Consider the following 21,476-nt stretch of genomic DNA (forward strand, 5'->3'; position numbering starts at 1 on the left):
GGTCAGCTGGGGGTTGGCTTGAACCCTCTCTCTCAAGTCTCAATGCTTTCTCTCTCTCAAGTTTCAAATCTCAATTCATTTTTTTTCTTCAGGAACGGAATTTATGGAGTTTTTCTCTTCCACCTAACAAAGGGAATCACAGCCAAGGCCTACGCTACACATGCAGTCAAATGTATTGGCACCCTTGCACTTTACAATGGAGCGCAATGGATCAGAATTTTCTCTCCGAGTTTTCTCTTTCAAAACTGGTTGAATGGCTTTTTTTCCCCCCTGTAGGCCCTTGCAACTTAACACAGGTGAGATAAATTACAATTGCCGAGAATCATTTGCCTCCAACCAAATCCATTAGAATTTTGAATAATTTGTTCCAGGTCATTTTTGGCATTGAAGTGAAAAATCTCCATTTCAGTTAAAGTAATTATTTTTCTGGTCCTGCACAGTTGTCAATCAAACAAATACAAGTTTAAACATCGATTGTTTTTTCAATTTTAACTTATTTTAGAAGGAATAGTGAATCGTGCAAGGGTGCCAATAGATTTGACCACATCTGTATACTTAAGCTTAAACCATCTTAAGTGAAGATTGTGTCTGGGGTAAGAGTTTCATTCAGGGAGAATCAGTTAAGTGAATATTCTGCCTGAGGTAAGAGTTTAATTCAGGCAGATCAGTTAAGTCAGGATTCTGCCTGGGGTAAGAGTTTAATTCAGGGAGAATCAGTTAAGTCAGGATTCTGCCTGAGATAAGAGTTTCATTCAGGCAGATCAGTTAAGTCAGGATTCTGCCTGGGGTAAGAGTTTAATTCAGGGAGAATCAGTTAAGTGAAGATTCTGCCTGAGGTAAGAGTTTCATTCAGGCAGATCAGTTAAGTCAGGATTCTGCCTAGGGTAAGAGTTTAATTCAGGCAGATCAGTTAAGTCAGGATTCTGCCTAGGGTAAGAGTTTCATTCAGGGAGAATCAGTTAAGTCAGGATTCTGCCTGAGGTCACATTGATCCTGGATAATTTTCCCTGACATAAGGTTCCGTCCCAAAATGTAAATGTAAAATGCTGACTGTAGGTTTGTCTCTCCTCTTGTCTCTCTGACTGTCGGTTTGTCTCTCCTCTGGTCTCTCAGACGGTAGGGTTGTCTCTCCTCTTGTCTCTCTGACTGTAGATTTGTCTCTCCTCTTGTCTCTCTGACTGTCGGTTTGTCTCTCCTCTGGTCTCTCAGACTGTAGGGTTGTCTCTCCTCTTGTCTCTCTGACTGTAGATTTGTCTCTCCTCTGGTCTCTCAGACTGTAGGTTTGTCTCTCCTCTGGTCTCTCTGACTGTAGGTTTGTCTCTCCTCTGGTCTCTCTGACTGTAGGTTTGTCTCTCCTCTGGTCTCTCTGACTGTAGGTTTGTCTCTCCTCTTGTCTCTCTGACTGTAGATTTGTCTCTCCTGTTGTCTCTCTGACTGTAGGTTTGTTTCTCCTCTGGTCTCTCCTCTGGCCTCTCTGACTGTAGGTTTGTCTCTCCTGTTGTCTCTCTGACTGTAGGTTTGTCTCTCCTCTGGTCTCTCTGACTGTAGGTTTGTCTCTCCTCTGGTCTCTCTGACTGTAGGTTTGTCTCTCCTCTGGTCTCTCTGACTGTAGGTTTGTCTCTCCTGTTGTGTCTCTGACTGTAGGTTTGTCTCTCCTCTGGTCTCTCTGACTGTAGGTTTGTCTCTCCTCTGGTCTCTCTGACTGTAGGTTTGTCTCTCCTCTGGTCTCTCTGACTGTAGGTTTGTCTCTCCTCTGGTCTCTCTGACTGTAGGTTTGTCTCTCCTCTGGTCTCTCTGACTGTAGGTTTGTCTCTCCTCTGGTCTCTCTGACTGTAGGTTTGTCTCTCCTCTGGTCTCTCTGACTGTAGGTTTGTCTCTCCTCTGGTCTCTCTGACTGTAGGTTTGTCTCTCCTCTGGTCTCTCTGACTGTAGGTTTGTCTCTCCTCTGGTCTCTCTGACTGTAGGTTTGTCTCTCCTCTGGTCTCTCTGACTGTAGGTTTGTCTCTCCTCTGGTCTCTCTGACTGTAGGTTTGTCTCTCCTCTGGTCTCTCTGACTGTAGGTTTGTCTCTCCTCTGGTCTCTCTGACTGTAGGTTTGTCTCTCCTGTTGTCTCTCTGACTGTAGGTTTGTCTCTCCTCTTGTCTCTCTGACTGTAGATTTGTCTCTCCTCTGGTCTCTCTGACTGTAGGTTTGTCTCTCCTCTGGTCTCTCTGACTGTAGATTTGTAATGGAGATGAATGATGAACAGGACCGGCCCTATGGATGCAGCACTCCTGGCTGCTCACAGGTCAGTGTCTGTGTGTGTGTGTGTGTGTGTGTGTGTGTGTGACCGTGTACCTCTAGTAAAGAATCCCCTCACCACATGATGATTTGATATCTAATATTTGATTTCACCTTTATAAAGATTTTATAAATCATGCCATTTGATGAATTATTCCATAAATCAATGTGAGCATGCTAAGTTGAGCTCTCTCTTCACCCCATACAGCGGTTCCAAACAGAAGACCACCTGATGATCCACAGACACAAGCATGAGATGACCCTCAAGTTCTCCTCCATCAAGACTGATCCCCTCGCAGGTGACAATAACATTTATAGACAGCATAGAGAGGACGTTAGCTTTGCAATGGTGATTATTTCTATTCCGTTTAAACTGCGGTACGACACTGCCTCCACTACCATAGATTTTAGTGTCTCCTGTTTTCACACTCTTCTCTTTTCTGAATTAAAGTTTAAAATACTTATTTTCCAGATGTTGAAATCAGGTTCATTTTTGGTTCTGAATCAAAGTTGAAAATACATCATTTATAGACGTCTATGTTTGGGGCAAATCAAAGCTGGACCAGACCGGACACCATCTATGATTGGTTCAGATTTAGTCCGGAGCGGACAAAAACAGATGTCCGTGGATGTGGAAATCAAAGCACCAAAAAAAGACGTCCAAAAGGCATTGATGACGGTCCATGTTTACCGATGTGTGTGTTGCCTGAAATGTAATTTTATGAATTCCCATCTATGTGGTAACCCTACCATTTGTAAAACACCCCCCCCCCCCCCCACAAATTTTTTAAAATGTATTTATGTGAGATAATTTTTTGCCGGAACATTGGTGGAGTGCCGCAGCGATGCATCTCTCCAACAGCACCCTGGTGAGGCACGCTGGGAATGGACAAGCAAAATATTTTGCGCCCCCACCTTTGACAAAAGTGTGTGAGAACAGGGGACACTAAATTCTATGGTAGTGGAGGCAGCTAAAAATCCCATGTGCCACTGGTTGAGAGAAATTGTCATTGTTTAGGGGCAATTCAGAATATGACGCCCTCGTCAATCTGCTACCACCTAACCCTGCCTAATGAGCGGGCCGGCAGTGTTGTGTGTGTGTGTGTATGAGCACTCGTATGCGCGCGCGCGCGCGCGTGTGTGTGTGTGTGTGTGTGTGTGTGTGTGTGCGTGTGTGTGACCTCTCTTCAGTGGTTGATGAAAAAATTAGAGCACTGGTGGCCAAGGCTCAGCCTCAGAAAAAAACTCTCGATCCTATCAGTCTGTTACCGCGGCAACTGCTCTCTGACTGGGTTTTAACAGCTCTGTTGACCTTTGACCCCAACAGTCGGGTTCTCTCCTGCAGGGGCATGTAAACACTCAGTCCTCCTGGAGGAAATCTTCTGTCAAAACAAAGGATTGCTGAGCCTGTGACTCTTGACTGCTGACCTTGTGACCTTTCAACCCTGATAGTTTAGACTACAATGGAGAGATGCAGTCAGACTGATCTTATCCCCTTCCCCAATCCAAACCTTAACCATTAGTGGGGAAGATGCAAAAGTGACCCAAGATCAGCAGCTAGGGACAGGCTACACTAAGCAGGTTGAACATAGTTGTAGTGATGTTGAAACCATGCTAGCTGTATGCTGTCGGAGATGCTGGTTTATATCTGTCTCTGCAGTCACCAAAACCTCTCTGTGCACTCTGATATAGGCTATAGTAATATCATGGTTGTTATGATATCTGTTTGATGCTTAATGTCTGTTTTCTCTCTCTGTGCTGTGTGTGATCAGACCAGACCCCAACGCCGACCCGTTTCCTGCGTAACTGTGAGGAGGTGGGTCTCTTCAATGAGATCGAACAGGAGTTCTGCCAGGCACAGGAGGAGCAGAACAACAAACAGGTCAGATGCAAAAAACAACATTTCTCATGATCCTCAGACGTATACAGCAAGCGGAGGAAACCTGAACTACGAAAGTGTCATTTATCATGACAATATTCACTGTACTACCACATTGAGCCAACACAGTAGACAGCATACTGATAGCATTGCATGCTAGGTTTCTAGGCTCTCGTATGAAAATAGCAAATGGAACAGACAAACAAATAGGAGACCTTCACCAGGTTAGTAGGTATTTTGATTGACAGGTCTGGCAGGTATTTTGATTGACATGTCTGGCAGGTATTTTGATTGACAGGTCTGGCAGGTATTTTGATTGACAGGTCTGGCAGGTATATTGATTGATAGGTCTGGCAGGTATAGTGATTGACATATCTGGCAGGTAAGGATTTTGCCTGACAGGGAAGTATTTGAGTGACAGGTGAGTGTGAGGAAGAGTCAGATAGACAGACAGACAGACTGGTTTAGATGTTTGAGCAGGTAACAAACACCAGGCGATCACATTCTCGGCATGGTAAGCAGCCAGACAGACTGAAAAACAACTGACAGACACTCACTCACACACACACGGACACGCAGGTACACACACACGCACACACACACACACACACACACACACACACACACACACACACACACTATGCCACACACTCGTAGATGTAAAATGTTACGTAGAAGTGTGTATTTATTCAAACAACAAAAACAGAATACATATTATAACTGGTCTCCTCTCCCTCTTCTCTGTCCTCTAGACTCAGAATCTCCCTCAGAATGGATCATCATGTGCCAATCAGCCCCAGGCACAGCCCCACTCCCAACACCAACCACCGCCCCATGGTAGTATGAGGGGTCTAAGCTGCAGCATGGCTGGCCAACAAGCACTGCCCTCTGCCCAGTCCAACTCAGTCATCACCCAGGCCCCCTCCATGCTCACACACTCAGGGTAAATACACAGAGACAAAGATTGACACAAACACACACACAAACAAACACACACACACACAAACAAACAAACACACACAAAAACACACAGATTTTCTTTCTCATCTCTTCATCATGTTACTGCCGCCTGCTTCCTGTCTCTCTCTCTCTCTCTCTCTGTTATCTCCCCCTCCCTCCCTCCCTGTACCTCTCTCCCCCTCTTCTGTGTAACCATCACTTGTTCTGTCTGGAGCTGGCTGTCATTCCCCAGACAGTCTCATTTATTAGGCCTTTATGAATGAGAGAGAGAGAGGTGGAGAGGGAGATGAGAGAGGGGAAGGTGGTGTGGTAACATGGCTGTGGTTATCACACGGCAGAACAGGGAGATTAGGCATGACTCTGCCTTTCCTCTCAACTCCTGACGTCTGGTCCTGCTTTCTAGAACCTGTCACACATACAGTTACTAACTAAATAAAGGTCAAATTAAACATTTAAACATTCAAATCAATGTACTAACTAGAGATAAAGGTAGCTTTACATGTTATCTGTTGTGTGTGAGGAAGAGAGTTGAATTGTCTAGTCATTCCATGTGCTGGACAGATGGTATGTTATTGATATCGTATAACAAACCTTGATGAACTCTTACGTCACTCCTCTGACCAATCGGTGACATTCATTGATCAATTCAGAATCTACGTTTCAGATCCTGTAGATAGTGCTGCTAGAGGTCTATTTCAGATCCTGTAGACACTGCTGCTAGAGGTCTATTTCAGATCCTGTAGACACTGCTGCTAGAGATCTATTTCAGATCCTGTAGACACTGCTGCTAGAGGTCTATTTCAGATCCTGTAGACACTACTGCTAGAGGCCTATTTCAGATCCTGTAGACACTGCTGCTAGAGATCTATTTCAGATCCTGTAGACACTGCTGCTAGAGATCTATTTCAGATCCTGTAGACACTGCTGCTAGAGGCCTATTTCAGATCCTGTAGACACTGCTGCTAGAGGTCTATTTCAGATCCTGTAGACACTGCTGCTAGAGGTCTATTTCAGATCCTGTAGACACTGCTGCTAGAGGCCTATTTCAGATCCTGTAGACACTGCTGCTAGAGGTCTATTTCAGATCCTGTAGACACTGCTGCTAGAGGCCTATTTCAGATCCTGTAGACACTGCTGCTAGAGGTCTATTTCAGATCCTGTAGACACTGCTGCTAGAGGTCTATTTCAGATCCTGTAGACACTGCTGCTAGAGGTCTATTTCAGATCCTGTAGACACTGCTGCTAGAGATCTATTTCAGATCCTGTAGACACTGCTGCTAGAGGTCTATTTCAGATCCTGTAGACACTGCTGCTAGAGGTCTATTTCAGATCCTGTAGACACTGCTGCTAGAGGTCTATTTCAGATCCTGTAGACACTGCTGCTAGAGGTCTATTTCAGATCCTGTAGACACTGCTGCTAGAGGTCTATTTCAGATCCTGTAGATACTGCTGCTAGAGGTCTATTTCAGATCCTGTAGACACTGCTGCTAGAGGTCTATTTCAGATCCTGTAGACACTGCTGCTAGAGGTCTATTTCAGATCCTGTAGACACTGCTGCTAGAGGCCTATTTCAGATCCTGTAGACACTGCTGCTAGAGGTCTATTTCAGATCCTGTAGACACTGCTGCTAGAGGTCTATTTCAGATCCTGTAGACACTGCTGCTAGAGGTCTATTTCAGATCCTGTAGACACTGCTGCTAGAGGTCTATTTCAGATCCTGTAGACACTGCTGCTAGAGGTCTATTTCAGATCCTGTAGACACTGCTGCTAGAGGTCTATTTCAGATCCTGTAGACACTGCTGCTAGAGGTCTATTTCAGATCCTGTAGACACTGCTGCTAGAGGTCTATTTCAGATCCTGTAGACACTGCTGCTAGAGGTCTATTTCAGATCCTGTAGACACTGCTGCTAGAGGTCTATTTCAGATCCTGTAGACACTGCTGCTAGAGATCTATTTCAGATCCTGTAGACACTGCTGCTAGAGATCTATTTCCGATCCTGTAGACACTGCTGCTAGAGATCTATTTCAGATCCTGTAGACACTGCTGCTAGAGATCTATTTCAGATCCTGTAGACACTGCTGCTAGAGATCTATTTCCGATCCTGTAGACACTGCTGCTAGAGATCTATTTCAGATCCTGTAGACACTGCTGCTAGAGGTCTATTTCAGATCCTGTAGACACTGCTGCTAGAGATCTATTTCAGATCCTGTAGACACTGCTGCTAGAGATCTATTTCCGATCCTGTAGACACTGCTGCTAGAGATCTATTTCAGATCCTGTAGACACTGCTGCTAGAGATCTATTTCAGATCCTGTAGACACTGCTGCTAGAGATCTATTTCAGATCCTGTAGACACTGCTGCTAGAGGCCTATTCCCTTTGGTCTGGGCCCATACACGTTGAGAAAAAAAGGTGCTATCTATAACCTAAAAGGCTTTGAAGAACTCTTGTCGGTTCCAGGTAGAACAGTTTTGGGTTTCCACAGAGAGTTCTACATGGAACCCAAAGTGGTTTTACATGGAACAAAAAAAGGGTTATACTTGGAATCAAAAGGGTTCTACCTAGAACCAACAAGAGTTCTTTAAAGCCTTTTAGGTTCTAGATAGCACCAAAAAAGGGTTCTCCTATGGGAACAGCCAAATAACCCTTTTGGAACCCTTTTTTCTAAGAGTACAGGGCTCTGGTCAAACATAGGGAATAGGGTGTCATTTGGGACACATTCCTAGAGTTTCAGAAGTTCTTCAGAAGAGTTAGAGTAAGTTACAGCACAACACAGCATAATGCAGTCCAGTTGATTACAGCATAATGCAGTCCAGTTGATTGCAGCATAGTACAGTCCAGTTGAGTAGTACAGTCCAGTTGATTATGGCATAGTACAGTACAGTTGAGTAGTACAGTCCAGTTGAGTAGTACAGTACAGTTGAGAAGTACAGTCTAGTTGATTAAAGCATAGTACAGTCCAGTTGAGTAGTACAGTCCAGTTGAGTAGTACAGTCTAGTTGATTAAAGCATAGTACAGTACAGTTGAGTAGTACAGTCCAGTTGAGTAGTACAGTCTAATTGATTACAGCATAGTACAGTCTAGTTGATTACAGCATAGTACAGTACAGTTGAGTAGTACAGTCTAGTTGATTACAGCATAGTACAGTACAGTTGATTACAGCATAGTACAGTACAGTTGATTACAGCATAGTACAGTCTAGTTGATTACAGCATAATACAGTACAGTTGATTACAGCATAGTACAGTCTAGTTGATTACAGCATAGTACAGTCCAGTTGAGTAGTACAGTCTAATTGATTACAGCATAGTACAGTCTAGTTGATTACAGCATAGTACAGTACAGTTGATTACAGCATAGTACAGTCTAGTTAATTACACCATAATACAGTACAGTTGATTACAGCATAGTACAGTCTAGTTAATTACACCATAATACAGTACAGTTGATTACAGCATAGTACAGTCTAATTGATTACAGCATAGTACAGTCTAGTTGATTACAGCATAGTACAGTACAGTTGATTACAGCATAGTACAGTCTAGTTAATTACACCATAATACAGTACAGTTGATTACAGCATAGTACAGTCTAGTTAATTACAGCATAATACAGTACAGTTGATTACAGCATAGTACAGTCTAGTTGATTACAGCATAATACAGTACAGTTGATTACAGCATAGTACAGTACAGTTGAGTAGTACACTACAGTTGAGTAGTACAGTCTAGTTGATTACAGCATAATACAGTACAGTTGATTACAGCATAGTACAGTACAGTTGAGTAGTACACTACAGTTGATTACAGCATAGTACAGTACAGTACAGTACAGTTGATTACAGCATAGTACAGTACAGGTGAGTAGTACAGTCTAGTTGATTACAGCATAGTACAGTACAGTTGAGTAGTACAGTCTAGTTGTTTGCAGCATAGTACAGTCTAGGTGTTTACAGCATAGTACAGTACAGTTGATTACAGCATAGTACAGTCTAGTTGACTACAGCATAGTACAGTACAGTTGAGTAGTACAGTCTAGTTGATTATGGCATAGTACAGTCTAGTTGTTTACAGCATAGTACAGTCTAGGTGTTTACAGCATAGTACAGTACAGTTGATTACAGCATAGTACAGTCTAGTTGACTACAGCATAGTACAGTACAGTTGAGTAGTACAGTCCAGTTGAGTAGTACAGTCTAGTTGATTACAGCATAGTACAGTACAGTTGAGTAGTACAGTCCAGTTGATTACAGCATAGTACAGTCCAGTTGAGTAGTACAGTCTAGTTGATTACAGCATAGTACAGTACAGTTGAGTAGTACAGTACAGTTTATTACAGCATAGTACAGTACAGTTGAGTAGTACAGTACAGTTGATTACAGCATAGTACAATCCAGTTGAGTAGTACAGTACAGTTGAGTAGTACAGTACAGTTGATTACAGCATAGTACAGTCTAGTTGATTACAGCATAGTACAGTACAGTTGAGTAGTACATTCTAGTTGATTACAGAATAGTACAACCTAGTTGTTTACAGCTTAGTATAGTCTAGTTGTTTACAGCATAGTACAACCTAGTTGTTTACAGCATAGTACAGTCTAGTTGTTTACAGCATAGTACAGTCCAGTTGAGTAGTACAGTCCAGTTGATTACAGCATAGTACAGTCCAGTTGATTACAGCATAGTACAGTCCAGTTGATTACAGCATAGTACAGTACAGTTGAGTAGTACAGTCCAGTTGACTACAGCATAGTACAGTACAGGTTAGTAGTACAGTACAGTTGATTACAGCATAGTACAGTCCAGTTGAGTAGTCAGTCCAGTTGTTTACAGCATAGTACAGTACAGTTGAGTAGTACAGTCTAGTTGATTACAGCATAGTACAGTCCAGTTGATTACAGCATAGTACAGTCTAGTTGATTACAGCATAGTACAGAGCAGTTGAGTAGTACAGTCCAGTTGTTTACAGCATAGCACAGTCCAGTTGAGTAGTACAGTCCAGTTGATTACAGCATAGTACAGTCCAGTTGATTACAGCATAGTACCGTCCAGTTGATTACAGCATAGTACAGTCCAGTTGAGTAGTACAGTCCAGTTGATTACAGCATAGTACAGTACAGTTGAGTAGTACAGTCCAGTTGAGTAGTACAGTCCAGTTGAGTAGTACAGTCCAGTTGATTACAGCATAGTACAGTACAGTTGAGTAGTACAGTCCAGTTGATTACAGCATAGCACAGTCCAGTTGAGTAGTACAGTCCAGTTGATTACAGCATAGTACAGTCCAGTTGATTACAGCATAGTACCGTCCAGTTGATTACAGCATAGTACAGTCCAGTTGAGTAGTACAGTCCAGTTGATTACAGCATAGTACAGTACAGTTGAGTAGTACAGTCCAGTTGAGTAGTACAGTCCAGTTGAGTAGTACAGTCCAGTTGATTACAGCATAGTACAGTACAGTTGAGTAGTACAGTCCAGTTGATTACAGCATAGTACAGTCTAGTTGTTTACAGCATAGTACAGTCCAGTTGAGTAGTACAATCCAGTTGAGTAGTACAGTCCAGTTGATTACAGCATAGTACAGTCCAGTTGAGTAGTACAGTCCAGTTGATTACAGCATAGTACAGTCCAGTTGAGTAGTACAGTCCAGTTGATTACAGCATACTACAGCACAGTTGATTACAGCATAATACAGTCCAGTTCATTACATAGTACACTACAGTTGATTACAGCATAGTACAGTACAGTTGAGTAGTACAGTACAGTTGATTACAGCATAGTACAGTACAGTTGAGAAGTACAGTCTAGTTGATTACAGCATAGTACAGTACAGTTGAGAAATACAGTCTAGTTGATTACAGTGTAGTAAAGAACAGTTGAGTAGTACAGTCTAGTTGTTTACAGTGTAGTACAGAACAGTTGAGTATATATAGTCTGGTTGATTACTGCATATTACAGTACAGTTGAGTAGTACAGTCCAGTTCATTACAGCATAGTACCTTACAGTTGAGTAGTACACTACAGTTGATTACTGCATAGTACTGCCTAGTAGAGTACATTGAGTAAGGAAGGGAAGAGACCATGTCACATGGCCTGTTGAAGTCAGACAACGTGTTCCTCTGTAGCTCAGGCCAAGCTCGCTGTCGTGATGATGTGATCCATGTTGGATTCTGGGGATCCGACTGTTTCTCCCTGTGTTTACCACTGGTTTCCATGATGACTGAGTGTCTGGCTGTTGGCCCAGGTGGACTGTTGTGGTTACGTTAGGAGGCGTGGTATGGTTTGCGTCTCTTTACATTTTTGGGGGGTACTTTTCATTCGTTGCTTGCTACAGAGTCAGTGGTGACATCACCAATGATGACTTCAGCGTAGCGAGGGAGGCCCACGCAGTCTGATTGGCTGAGGGCCAAAACCATTACATCATCACATCGCAACCTGGCCCCTTTTGTGGCACATGTCTCTCCTTACGCTCAATCTATTACTTTCCCCCTCTCTTTTCTTCCCCCTCTCTTTTCCTTCCTCCTCTCTTTTCTTTCCCCCTCTCTTTTCTTTCCCCCTCTCTTTTCTTTCCCCCTCTCTTTCTTTTCCCCCTCTCTTTCTTTCCCTCTCTTTAAAAGAGAGGGGGAGAAGGAAAGAGAGGGGAAAAGAAAAAGAGAGGGGGAGAAGGGAGGGGAGGGAAAGGAAGGAAAGACAGAAAGAGAGAGGGGAAAGGAAAAGAGAGGAAGGAAGGAGAGGGGAGAGGGAGGGAAGGAGGGAAGGAAAGAGAGGGAAGGAAGAAAGGGGGAAAGAAAAAGAGAGGAAGGAGGGAAGAAAGAGAGGAGGGAAGAAGAATGAAGGAGGGGGAGCAAAGAGGAGGGGAAAGAGAAGAAAGGGGAAAGAAAGAGAGGGGGAAAGAAAAAGAGAAGGGAAAAGAAAAGAGAGGAAGGAGAAGAAAAAGAGAGGGAAGAAAGAAAAAAGAGAGGAGGAAAGAAAAAAGAGAGAGGGAAAAGAAAAGAGTTGCTTTTTGCCCCTCTCTTTTCTTTCCTCCTCTCTTCCCTCTCTTTTCTTTCCCCTCTGTTTCTTCCCTCCTCTCTTTCTTGCCCCTATTGCTTTCTTTCCTGCTGCTCCCCCTCTCTCTTCTTCCCCTTCTTCTTTCTTTCCCTTTCTCTTCTTCCCTCTCTATTTTGTCCCTTCTCTTTCTTCCCTCTCTTTCTTGCCTGAGCTCTTTCTTCCCTCTCTTCTGTTCCCTCTTTCTTCCCTTCTGTCTTTTTTCTTTCCTTCTCTCTTTCTTCCCTCTCTTTCTTCCCACTCTCTTTCTTTCCCCCCTCTTATTTCTTCCCCTCTCTTTCTTTCCCCCCTGCTCTTTTCTTTCCCTTCTCTTTCTTTCCCCTCTATTTCTTTTCCCCTCTTTCTTTCCCTTCTCTTTCTTTCCTACCCTCTCTCTTTCTCCCTCTCTTTCTTTCCCACTCTTTCTTTCCCTCTCTCTCTCCCCCTCTCTTTCTTCCCTCTCTTTCTTTCCCCTCTTCTTTCTTTCCCTCTCTTTCTTTCCTCCTCTCTTTCTTCCCTCTCTTGTTCCCTCTCTTTCTTTCCCTTCCCTTTCTTTCCCTCTCTTTCTTTACCCCTCCCTCTCTTTCTTTCTCTCCCTCTCTTTCCCTCTCTTTCTTTCCCTCTCTTTGTATGTTCCCTTCCTCTCTTTCTTTCCCTTCCTCTCTTTCTTTCCCCCTCTCTTTCTTTTTACCCTCTCCTTTTCTTTCCCCCTTATTTCTCCCTCCTCTCTTTCTTTCCCCTCTCTTTCTTTCCCCCTCTCTTTACTTACCCCTCTGTCTTTCTCCCTCCTCTCTTTCTTCCCTTCTCTTTTCTTGCTCCTCTATTTTCTTTCCTCCTCTCTTTCTTTCCCCCTCTCTTTCTTTCCCCCTATTCTTTCTTTTCCCCTCTCTTTCTTTCCCCTCTCTTTCTTTTTCCCTCTCTTTCTTTCCCCTCTTCTTGCTTCCTTCCTTCTTTCTTTCCTTCCTCTCTTTCTTTCCCTCTCTTTCTTTCCCCTCTATTTTCTCCCTCCTCTTTCTTTCTTCCCTCCCTCTCTTTCTTTCCCCCTCTTTCTTTCCCTCTCTTTCTTCCCCCTCTCTTTCTTTCCCCTCTTTCTTCCCTCCTCTCTTTCTTTCCCTCTCTTTCTTTCCTCCTCTCTTTCTTTCCTTCTCTGCTTTCTCCCTCTCTTTCTTTTCCCCTTCTCTTTCTTTCCCTCTTTCTTCCTCTCTCTTTCTTCCCTCCTTCTTTCTTTCTTTCCCCCTCTTCTTTCTCCCTCTCTTTCTTTCCCCTCTCTTTGCTTCCCTTCCTCTCTTTCTTCCCTCCTCTCTTTCTTTCCCCCTCTCTTTCTTTCCCTCTACTTTCTTCCCTCCTCTCTTTTCTTCCCTTCTCTTTTTCTCCCCCTCTCTTTCTTCCCTGACTCTTTTCTTCCCCTTTATTTTCTTTTGCCCCCTACTTCTTTTCCCCTCTTCTTTCTTTCCTCCTCTTCTTTTCTTCCCCCTCTCTTTTCTTTCCCACTCTCTTTCTTTCCCACTCTCTTTCTTTCCCTCTCTTTTCTTCCCCCTCTCTTTTCTTTCCCCCTCTCTTTCTTCCCCCTCTCTTTTCTTTCCTTCTCTTTCTTGCCTCCTCTCTTTCTTCCCCCTCTCTTTTCTTTCCCTTCCCTTCTTTCCCTCTCTTTCTTCCCTCCTCTCTTTTCTTTCCCCTCTCTTTTCTTTCTCCCTCTCTTTCGTTCCCCTCTCTTGCTTCCCTTCCTCTCTTTCTTCCCTCCCTCTCTTTCTTTCCCCTCTCTTTTCTTTCCCCTCTCTTTTCTTTCCCCCTCTACTTTCTTCCCTCCTCTCTATTCTTTCCCCCCCTCTCTTTTCTTCCCTCGTCTCTCTTTCTTCCTATACTTTCTTTCCTCCTCTCTTTGTCTTTCCTCCTCTCTTTCTTTTCCCCTCTCTTTCTTCCCTTATTCTTTCTTTCCCTCTCTTTCTTTCCCTCTCTTTCTTTCCCTCTCTTTCTTCCCTCCCTCTTTCTTTCCCTCTCTTTCTTTCCCCCTCTCTTTCTTTCCCCCTTCTTCTTTGCTTCCCTGCCTTTCTTTCTTTCTCCCTTCCTCTCTTTCTTTCCCCTCTCTTTTCTTTTCCCTTTCTCTTTTTCTTTCCTCCTCTCTTTCTTTCCCTCTATTTTCTGTTCCCTCTCTTTTCTTTCCCTTCCCTTTCTTTCCCCCTCTCTTTCTTTCCTGCCTCTCTTTTCTTTCCCCCTCTCTTTTCTTTTCCCCTTCTCTTTCTTTCCCCCTATTTTCTTTTCTTCCCCCTCTCTTTGCTCCCTCCTCTCTTTTCTTCCCTCCTTTCTTTTCTTTCCTACCTATCTTTTCTTTCCCCTCTCTTTTCTCCCTCTTATTTTCTTCCCTCTCTCTTTCCCCCTCTCTTTCTCCCTTTCTCTTTCTTCCCCTTCTCTTTCTTTCCCTTTCTCTTCTTCCCCCTTCTCTTTCTTCCCTCTCTCTTTCTTTCCCTTCTCTTTCTTCCCCCTCTCTTTCTTTCCCTAACTCTTTTCTTTCCCCTCTCTTTCTTTCCCCCCCTCTTTCTTTCCCTCTCTTTCTTTCCTCCCTCTTTCTTTTCTTCCCCTCTTTTCTTCCCACTCTCTTCTTTCTCCCTCTCTTTCCTCCTCTCTTTCTTTCCCTCTCTTTCTTCCCACTTGTCTCTTTCTTTCCCCTACTACTTTCTCCCCCCTGTGCCTCTTTTCTTGCCTCTCTTTCTTCCCTCTCTTTCTTCCCTTCTACTTTTTTCTTCCCTCCCTCTCTTGTTCCCCTACTATTTCTTCCCTGCTTTTCTTCCCTTGCCTTGTTTACCTCTTTGCCTGCCTCTCTTTCTTTCCCCCTCTCTTTCTTTCCCCTCTCTTTCTTTCCCTCTCTTTCTTCCCTCCTCTCTTTCTTCCCTTCCTCTCTTTCTTTGCCCTGCTTTTCTCCCCCTCTCCTTTCTTTCCCCTCTCTTTCTTCCCTCCTCTCTTTCTTTCCCTCTCTTTCTTTCCCTCTCTTTCTTTCCCCTCTCTTTCTTTCCCTTCCTCTCTTTCTTTCCCCCCTCTCTTTCTTCCTCCTCTCTTTCTTTCCCCTTCTCTTTCTTCCCCCTCTCTTTCTCCCCTCTCTTTCTTCCCTCCTATTTCTTCTTTTCCCTTTCTCTTCTTTCCCCCTCTCTTTCTTTCCCTCTCTTTCTTTCCCCCTCTCTTTGCTTCCCTCCTCTATTTTCTTTCCCTCTCTCTTTCTTCCCTCCTCTCTTTCTTCCCCCTCTCTTTCTTTCCCTCTCTTTCTTTCCCCTCTCTTTCTTTCCTCTTTCTTCCCTTCCTCTTTCTTTCTTTCTCCCTTCTTTTCTTTCCTTCCTCTCTTTCTTTCCTTCCTCTCTTTCTTTCCCTCTCTTTCTTTCCTCTCTTTCTTTCCCTTCTTGTTTTTCTTTCCCTTCCCTCTCTTTCTTTCCCCCTCTGTCTTTCTTTCCTCTCTTTCTTTCCCTCTCTTTGCTTCCCTCCTCTCTTTCTTCCCTCCTCTCTTTCTTTCCCTCTCTTTCTTTCCCCTCTCTTTTCTTTCCCTCCTCTCTTTCTCCCTCCTCTCTTTCTTTCCCTTCTCTTTTCTTCCCTCTCTTTTCTTCCCTGAGCCTTTTTTTCTTTCCCTCTCTTTCTTTCCCCCTCTTTCTTTTCCCTTTCTCTTTCTTTCCTCCTCTCTTTCTCCCTCTCTTTCTTTCCCCACTCTCTTTCTTTCCCCTCTCTTTCTTTCCCCTCTCTTTCTTTCCCCTGTCTTTCTTCCCCTTCTTTCTTTCTTTCCCTTATTTCTTTCTTTCCTCCTCTCTTTCTTCCCCCTCTCTTGTCTTTCCCCCTCTTCTTTCTTTCCCTTCCCTTTCTTTCCCTCTCTTTTCTTCCCTGCCTCTCTTTCTTTCCCCCTCTCTTTCTTTCTCCCTCTCTTTCAACTGATTGTGCCCTGTCTTTCCTTTCCCTCCCTCTCTTTCTTTCCTCTCCCTCTCTTTCTTCCCCTCTCTTTTCTTCCCCCCTCTACTCTCTTTCCCCCTCTCTTTCTTCCCCTTCCTTCTTCTCTCTTTCCCCCCCTCTCTTTCTTCCCTCGTCTTCTTTCTTTCCCCTCTCTTTCTTTCCTCCCTCTCTTTCTTTCCTCCTCTCTTTCTTTCCCCCCTCTCTTTTCTTTCCCTCTCTTTCTTTCCCTCTCTTTCTTACCTCTCTCTTTTCTTTCCCCTCTCTTTTCTTCCTCCTCTATATTTCCCCCTCTTTCTTTCTTTCCCCCTATTTATTTTCTTTCCCTCTCTTTGCTTCCCTCCTCTTTCTTTCTTCCCTCCTCTCTTTCTTTCCCCCTCTTCTTTTTCTTTCCCTCTTCTTTCTTTCCTCCCTCTCTTTCTTTTTTCCCCTCTCTTTCTTTCCCTCTCTTTCTTTCCCTTCCCTTTCTTTCCCCCTCTCTTTCTTCCCTCCTTCTCTTTCTTTCCCCCTCTCTCTTTTCTTTCCCCCTCTTCTTTGTCTCCCTCTCTTTCTTTCCCCTCTCTTTGCTCCCTCCTCTCTTTCTTTCCCTTCTCTTTCTTTCCCTTCCTCTCTTTCTTTCCCCCTCTCTTTTCTTCCTCCCTCTCTTTTCTTTCCCTCTCTTTTCTTCCCCCCTCTCTTTTCTCCCTCCTCTCTTTTCTTCCCTCTCTCTTTCTTTTCCCTTCTCTTTTCTTCCCCCCCCCCTTCTCTCTTTTCTTTCCCTCTCTTTTCTGCTTCCCCTCTCTTTTCTTTCCCTGACTCTTTTCTTTCCCTTCTTTCTTTCCCCCCTCTTTCCCTTTCTCTTTCTTTCCTCCTCTGCTTTTGTTTTGTTCCCTGCCTCTTTCTTTCCCCCCTCTCTTTCTTTCCCCTCTCTCTTTCTTTCCCTCTGCTTTGCTTCCCTCCTCTCTTTCTTTCCCTCCTCTCTTTCTTTCCCTCTCTTTCTTTCCCTCTCTTTCTTTCCCCCTCTCTTTCTTTCCCTCCTCTTCTTTCTTTCCCCTCTCTTTCTTTCCTCCTTTCTTTCTTCCTTCCTCTGCTTTCTTTCCCCCTCTCTTTCTTTCCCTTCTTTCTTTCCCCTCTCTTTCTTTCCCTCTCTTTCTTTTTTCCCTCTCTTTCTTACCCTACCTCTGTTTTCTTGCCTCTCTTTCTTTCCCTTTCTTTCTTTCCCACTGCTTTGCTTGCCTCCTCTACTTCCCTCCTCTCTTTCTTTCTCTCTTTCTTTCCCTTTCTTTCTTTCCTTCCTCTCTTTCTTTCCTCTCTTTCTTTCCCTCCCTCTCTTTCTCTCCCCTCTCTTTCTTTCCCTCTCTTTCTTTCCCCTTCCCTCTATTTATTTCCCCTCTCTTTCTTCCCCCTCTCTCTTTCTTTCCTCCTCTCTTTTTCTTCCATTTTCTTCTTTCTTTTCTTCCCTCTCTTTCTTTCCTCCTCTCTTTCTTTCCCCTCTCTTTCTTTCCCCTCTGTTTTCTTCCCTCCCTTCTTCTTTCTTTCCCCTCTCTTTCCCCCTCTTTCTTCCCTCCTCTCTCTCCCTCCTCTTTGTGCTGTCTTTTTCTTCTACTGCCCTTTCTTTTCCCTCTCTTTCTTCCCTCCTCTCTTTCTTTCCCCCTTCTTTCTTTCCCCCCTCTCTTTCTTCCCTTCCCTTTCTTTCCCTCTATTTTCTTCCCTCCTCTCTTTCTTTCCCCCTTCTCTTTCTTTCCCCCTCTTGTTTTCTTTCCCCCTCTCTTTCTTTCCTCTCTTTCTTCCCTTCCTCTTTCTTTTCTTCCCTTCCTCTCTTTCTCCCTCCTCTCTTTCTTTCCCCCTCTCTTTCTTTCCTCCTCTCTTTCTTTCCCTATGTGTCCCTCTCTTTCTTCCCTCCCTCTCTTTTCTTCCCCTCTCTTTCTTTCCCTTCTCTTTCTCCCTTATTTCTTACCCCTCTCTCTTTGTTCCCTATTATTTTCTTTCCCTGACTCTTTTCTTTCCCTTCTTTCTTTCCCCCTCTTTTTCTTTCCCTCTCTTTCTTTCCTCCTTTCTTTCTTCCCTCCTCTCTTTCTTTCCCTCTCTTTCTTTCCCCCTCTCTTTCTTTCCCTCTGTCTTGCTTTCCTCCCTCTCTTTCCTTCCCTCCCTCTCTTTCTTTCCCCCTCTCTTTCTTTCCCTCTCTTTCTTTCCCCCTATTCTCTCCCTCCTCTCTTTCTTTCCCCCTCTCTTTCTTTCCTCCTCTCTTTCTTTCCTCCTCTCTTTCTTTCCCCCTCTCTTTCTTCCCCCTCTCTTTCTTTCCCCTCTCTTTTTCTTTCCCCTCTCTTTCTTTCCCTCTCTTTCTTTCCCTCCTCTCTTTCTTTCCCCCTCTTTATTTTCTTCCTTTCTGTCTGCCTCTCTTTGCTTCCCTCCTGCTTTCTTCCCTCCTGCTCCCTTTCTTTCCCCCTCTCTTTGCTTTCCTTTCTCTTTCTTTCCTCCTCTCTTTGCTTCCCTCCTCTCTTTTCTTCCCTCCCTCTCTTTCTCTCCCCCTCTCTTTCTTTCCCTCTCTTTCTTTCCCTCCTCTCTTTTCTTTCCCCCTCTCTTTCTTTCCCCTCTCTTTCTTTCCTCCTCTGCTTTTCTTTTCCATTCTCTTCTTCCCCTCTCTATCTATTCCTCCTTGTCCCCTCTCTTTCTTTCCCTCTCTTTCTTTCCCTCCTCTCTTTCTTTCCCCCTCTCTTTTTTCCCCCTCTTTTCTTCCCTCCTCTCTTTCTTCCCTCCCTCTCTTTCTTTCCCCTCTCTTTCTTTCTTCCCCCTTTCCCTTCTTTTCCCTCTCTTTCCTTCCTCTCTTTCTTTCCCCTCTCTTTCTTTCCCCCTCTCTTTCTTTCCCCCTCTCTTTCTTTCCCTCTCTTTGCTTCCCTCCTCTCTTTCTTCCCTCCTCTCTTTCTTTCCCTCCCTCTCTTTCTTTCCCCCTCTCTTTCTTTCCTCCTGCTTTTCTTTCCCTATTTCTTTTCTTCCCCCTCTCTTTCTCCTTCCTCTCTTTCTGTTCCCTCTCTTTCTTTTGCTTCTCTTTCTTTCCTTTCTCTTTCTTCCCTCTCTCTTTCCCTCTCTTTCTTTGTAACTTGCTCTTGCTGTTGTTGTATTGTGCTGTTGTTGTTATATATTTTCTTCCCTCCTCTCTTTTGCATGTGTGTTCCCCTCTCTTTCTTTCCCTCTCTGCTTGCTTCCCTCCTCTCTTTCTTCCCTCCTCTTCTTTTCTTTCCCCCTCTCTTTTCTTTCCCCCTCTCTTTCTTTCCCCCTCTCTTTCCCTCTCCCTCTCTTTCTTTCCCCCCTCTCCTTTCTTTCCTCCTCTCTTTCTTTCCCTCCTCTCTTTTCTTTCCCCCTCTCTTTCTTTCCCCTCTCTTTTTTTATTTTTCCCTCTCTTTCTTTCCCCCTCTCTTGCTTTCCCTCTCTTTCTTCCCTCCTGTGTTTTTCTTGCCTCTCTTTCTTTTGCTTGTTTTTTCTTTCCCCTCTCTTTGCTTCCCTCCCTCTCTTTCTTCCCTCCTCTTTCTTTCTTTCCCCCTATATATTCTTCCCTCTCTTTCTTTCTGCCTGTGTGTGCCCTGTTATATATTTATTTCTTCCCTCCCTCTCTTTCTCTCCCCCTCTCTTTTCTTTTCCCTATATTATCCTCTCTTTCTTTCCCTCTCTTCCCTCTCTTTCTTTCCTTGCTGCTTCTTTCTTTCCATTTATTCTTTCTTTCCCCCTCTCTTTTCTTTCCTCCTCTCTTTCTTTACCCTTCTTCTTTCTTTCCCCCTCTCTTTCTTCCCTCCTCTTCCCCTCTTCTTTTTTCCCCTGTTTCTGTTTCCCTCCTCTACTTTCTTCCCTGCCTGTCTTTCTTTCCTGTTTTGTTCCCTCTCTTTCTTTCCTCCTCTGCTTTCTTTTCCCCCTCTCTCTTTCTTTGTTTATCTGTTTCATCTTTCTATCTCTCTCTCTACATTCCAACTCTTTCACTCTTTCATTGAACCTCCATCTCTCTTACCATGGCTTTATCTCACCATACTTTCCATCACTTTCTATGGTTTAATCTCACCATACTTTCCATACCCTTTTATTGCTTTATCTCACCATACTTTCCATCCTTTTCTATGGCTTTATCTCACCATACTTTCCATCCCTTTGTATTGCTTTATATAACCATACTTCCATCTTTTTCTATGGCTTTATCTCACCATACTTTCTCATGGCTTTATCTCACCATTTTGCATCTCTTTCTATGGCTTTATCACCATATTTTGCATATTTTTACTATGGCTTTATTTCACCATACTTCCATCTCTTTCTATGGCTTTATCTCATACTGTCCATCTCTTTCTATGGCTTTATCTCACCATACTTTCCATCCCTTTCTATGGCTTTATCTCCACCATCTTTTCCATCCCTTTCTATGGCTTTATCTCACCATACTTTGCATATTTTTCTATGGCTTTATCTCACCATACTTTCCATCTCTTTCTATGGCTTTATCTCACCATCTCTATCTCTTTATGGCTTTATCTCACCATACTTTCCACCCCTTTCTATGGCTTTGTGCTTGGCCATACTTTCCATCCCTTTGTATGGCTTTATCTCACCATACTTTCCATCTCTTTTTATGGCTTTATCTCACCATACTTCCATCTCTTTTGTGAGCTTATTGAAGGTTCTCCTTATTCTAGAATGTCTTTCTCCTCTCAGTCTCTGCCTGCTGACCCCTCTATATTAGCTGTCCCCATTTCTTTCTCTTGGGTCCCTGATCTGAGACCAGTGTAGAAGCTTGTTGCTGGTTCACTGATATCTGACTCCTATTTGTCCCTGATCTCAGACCAGTGCCTGGGCCCCTCTCCTCCTACTGCACCTGAACAACAACAGAGACAGCCCCTGGCCTCTTGCTGCTATCCCTGGCACTCTGCCAGACCCAGACATGCCCAGGGAGCATCTGCCCAGCACATGTCAGTTGGTGCAACAGTTACTTTACACTGGCCTTCTTTTCCATAAGGGGCCTAGTAGCCTTGCTTGAGAAATACCCATTGCTTGTTTAAGTAGTATATGCATCCTAATGTATGTGTATATATGTAATAATTGAAGAATACCCCATTTGAAGTTTGAAACGTTGTCCCTTTCTTGCACACTTTCTCAAACTTTGGGCCTTCTGTGTTGTTAATTTATGCTTTTCTCTTCGATCCAGAACCTGAGAAAAGTTTTCATGGAATGTGCAACATCACCCTTTTTAACATTATTATCTTGCTAATTACCTCCTTGTTTCTTCGGATCGGATTGAAACGGGCGAGCATTTACCGGCTGCACATATTTCAATAGATGTTTCCAAGGTTGAATTGTCATTGTTTTTTTGTTCCTCAGATGGAAAGACAGATGTCTATGGGATCCAGTATGATGAGCATCCAAGGTCCCCTCCACAACACTTCCTGCTCTTCACCTCAGGT

General features: G+C 43.8%; 1 protein-coding gene across 1 annotated transcript in view; it reads left to right on the forward strand.

The window, feature by feature from the left end:
• The first annotated feature begins 2,191 nt into the window (after positions 1-2,191).
• LOC110487967 (cyclic AMP-responsive element-binding protein 5) overlaps positions 2,192-21,476 on the forward strand; it is a 34,535-nt gene continuing 15,250 nt past the window's right edge. The window contains exons 1-6 of the mRNA XM_090227440.1: positions 2,192-2,287; positions 2,489-2,579; positions 4,053-4,162; positions 4,912-5,102; positions 20,863-20,992; positions 21,394-21,474. Of these exons, the coding sequence (XP_090083566.1) occupies positions 2,228-2,287; positions 2,489-2,579; positions 4,053-4,162; positions 4,912-5,102; positions 20,863-20,992; positions 21,394-21,474 (663 nt within the window). The 5' untranslated portion in view covers positions 2,192-2,227. The remainder of the gene's footprint in view (positions 2,288-2,488; positions 2,580-4,052; positions 4,163-4,911; positions 5,103-20,862; positions 20,993-21,393; positions 21,475-21,476) is intronic.

This window comes from Oncorhynchus mykiss, chromosome 30 (assembly GCF_057628025.1).
Source record: "Oncorhynchus mykiss isolate SJ-2025 chromosome 30, ASM5762802v1, whole genome shotgun sequence".
In the NCBI taxonomy this organism is placed as follows: domain Eukaryota; kingdom Metazoa; phylum Chordata; class Actinopteri; order Salmoniformes; family Salmonidae; genus Oncorhynchus; species Oncorhynchus mykiss.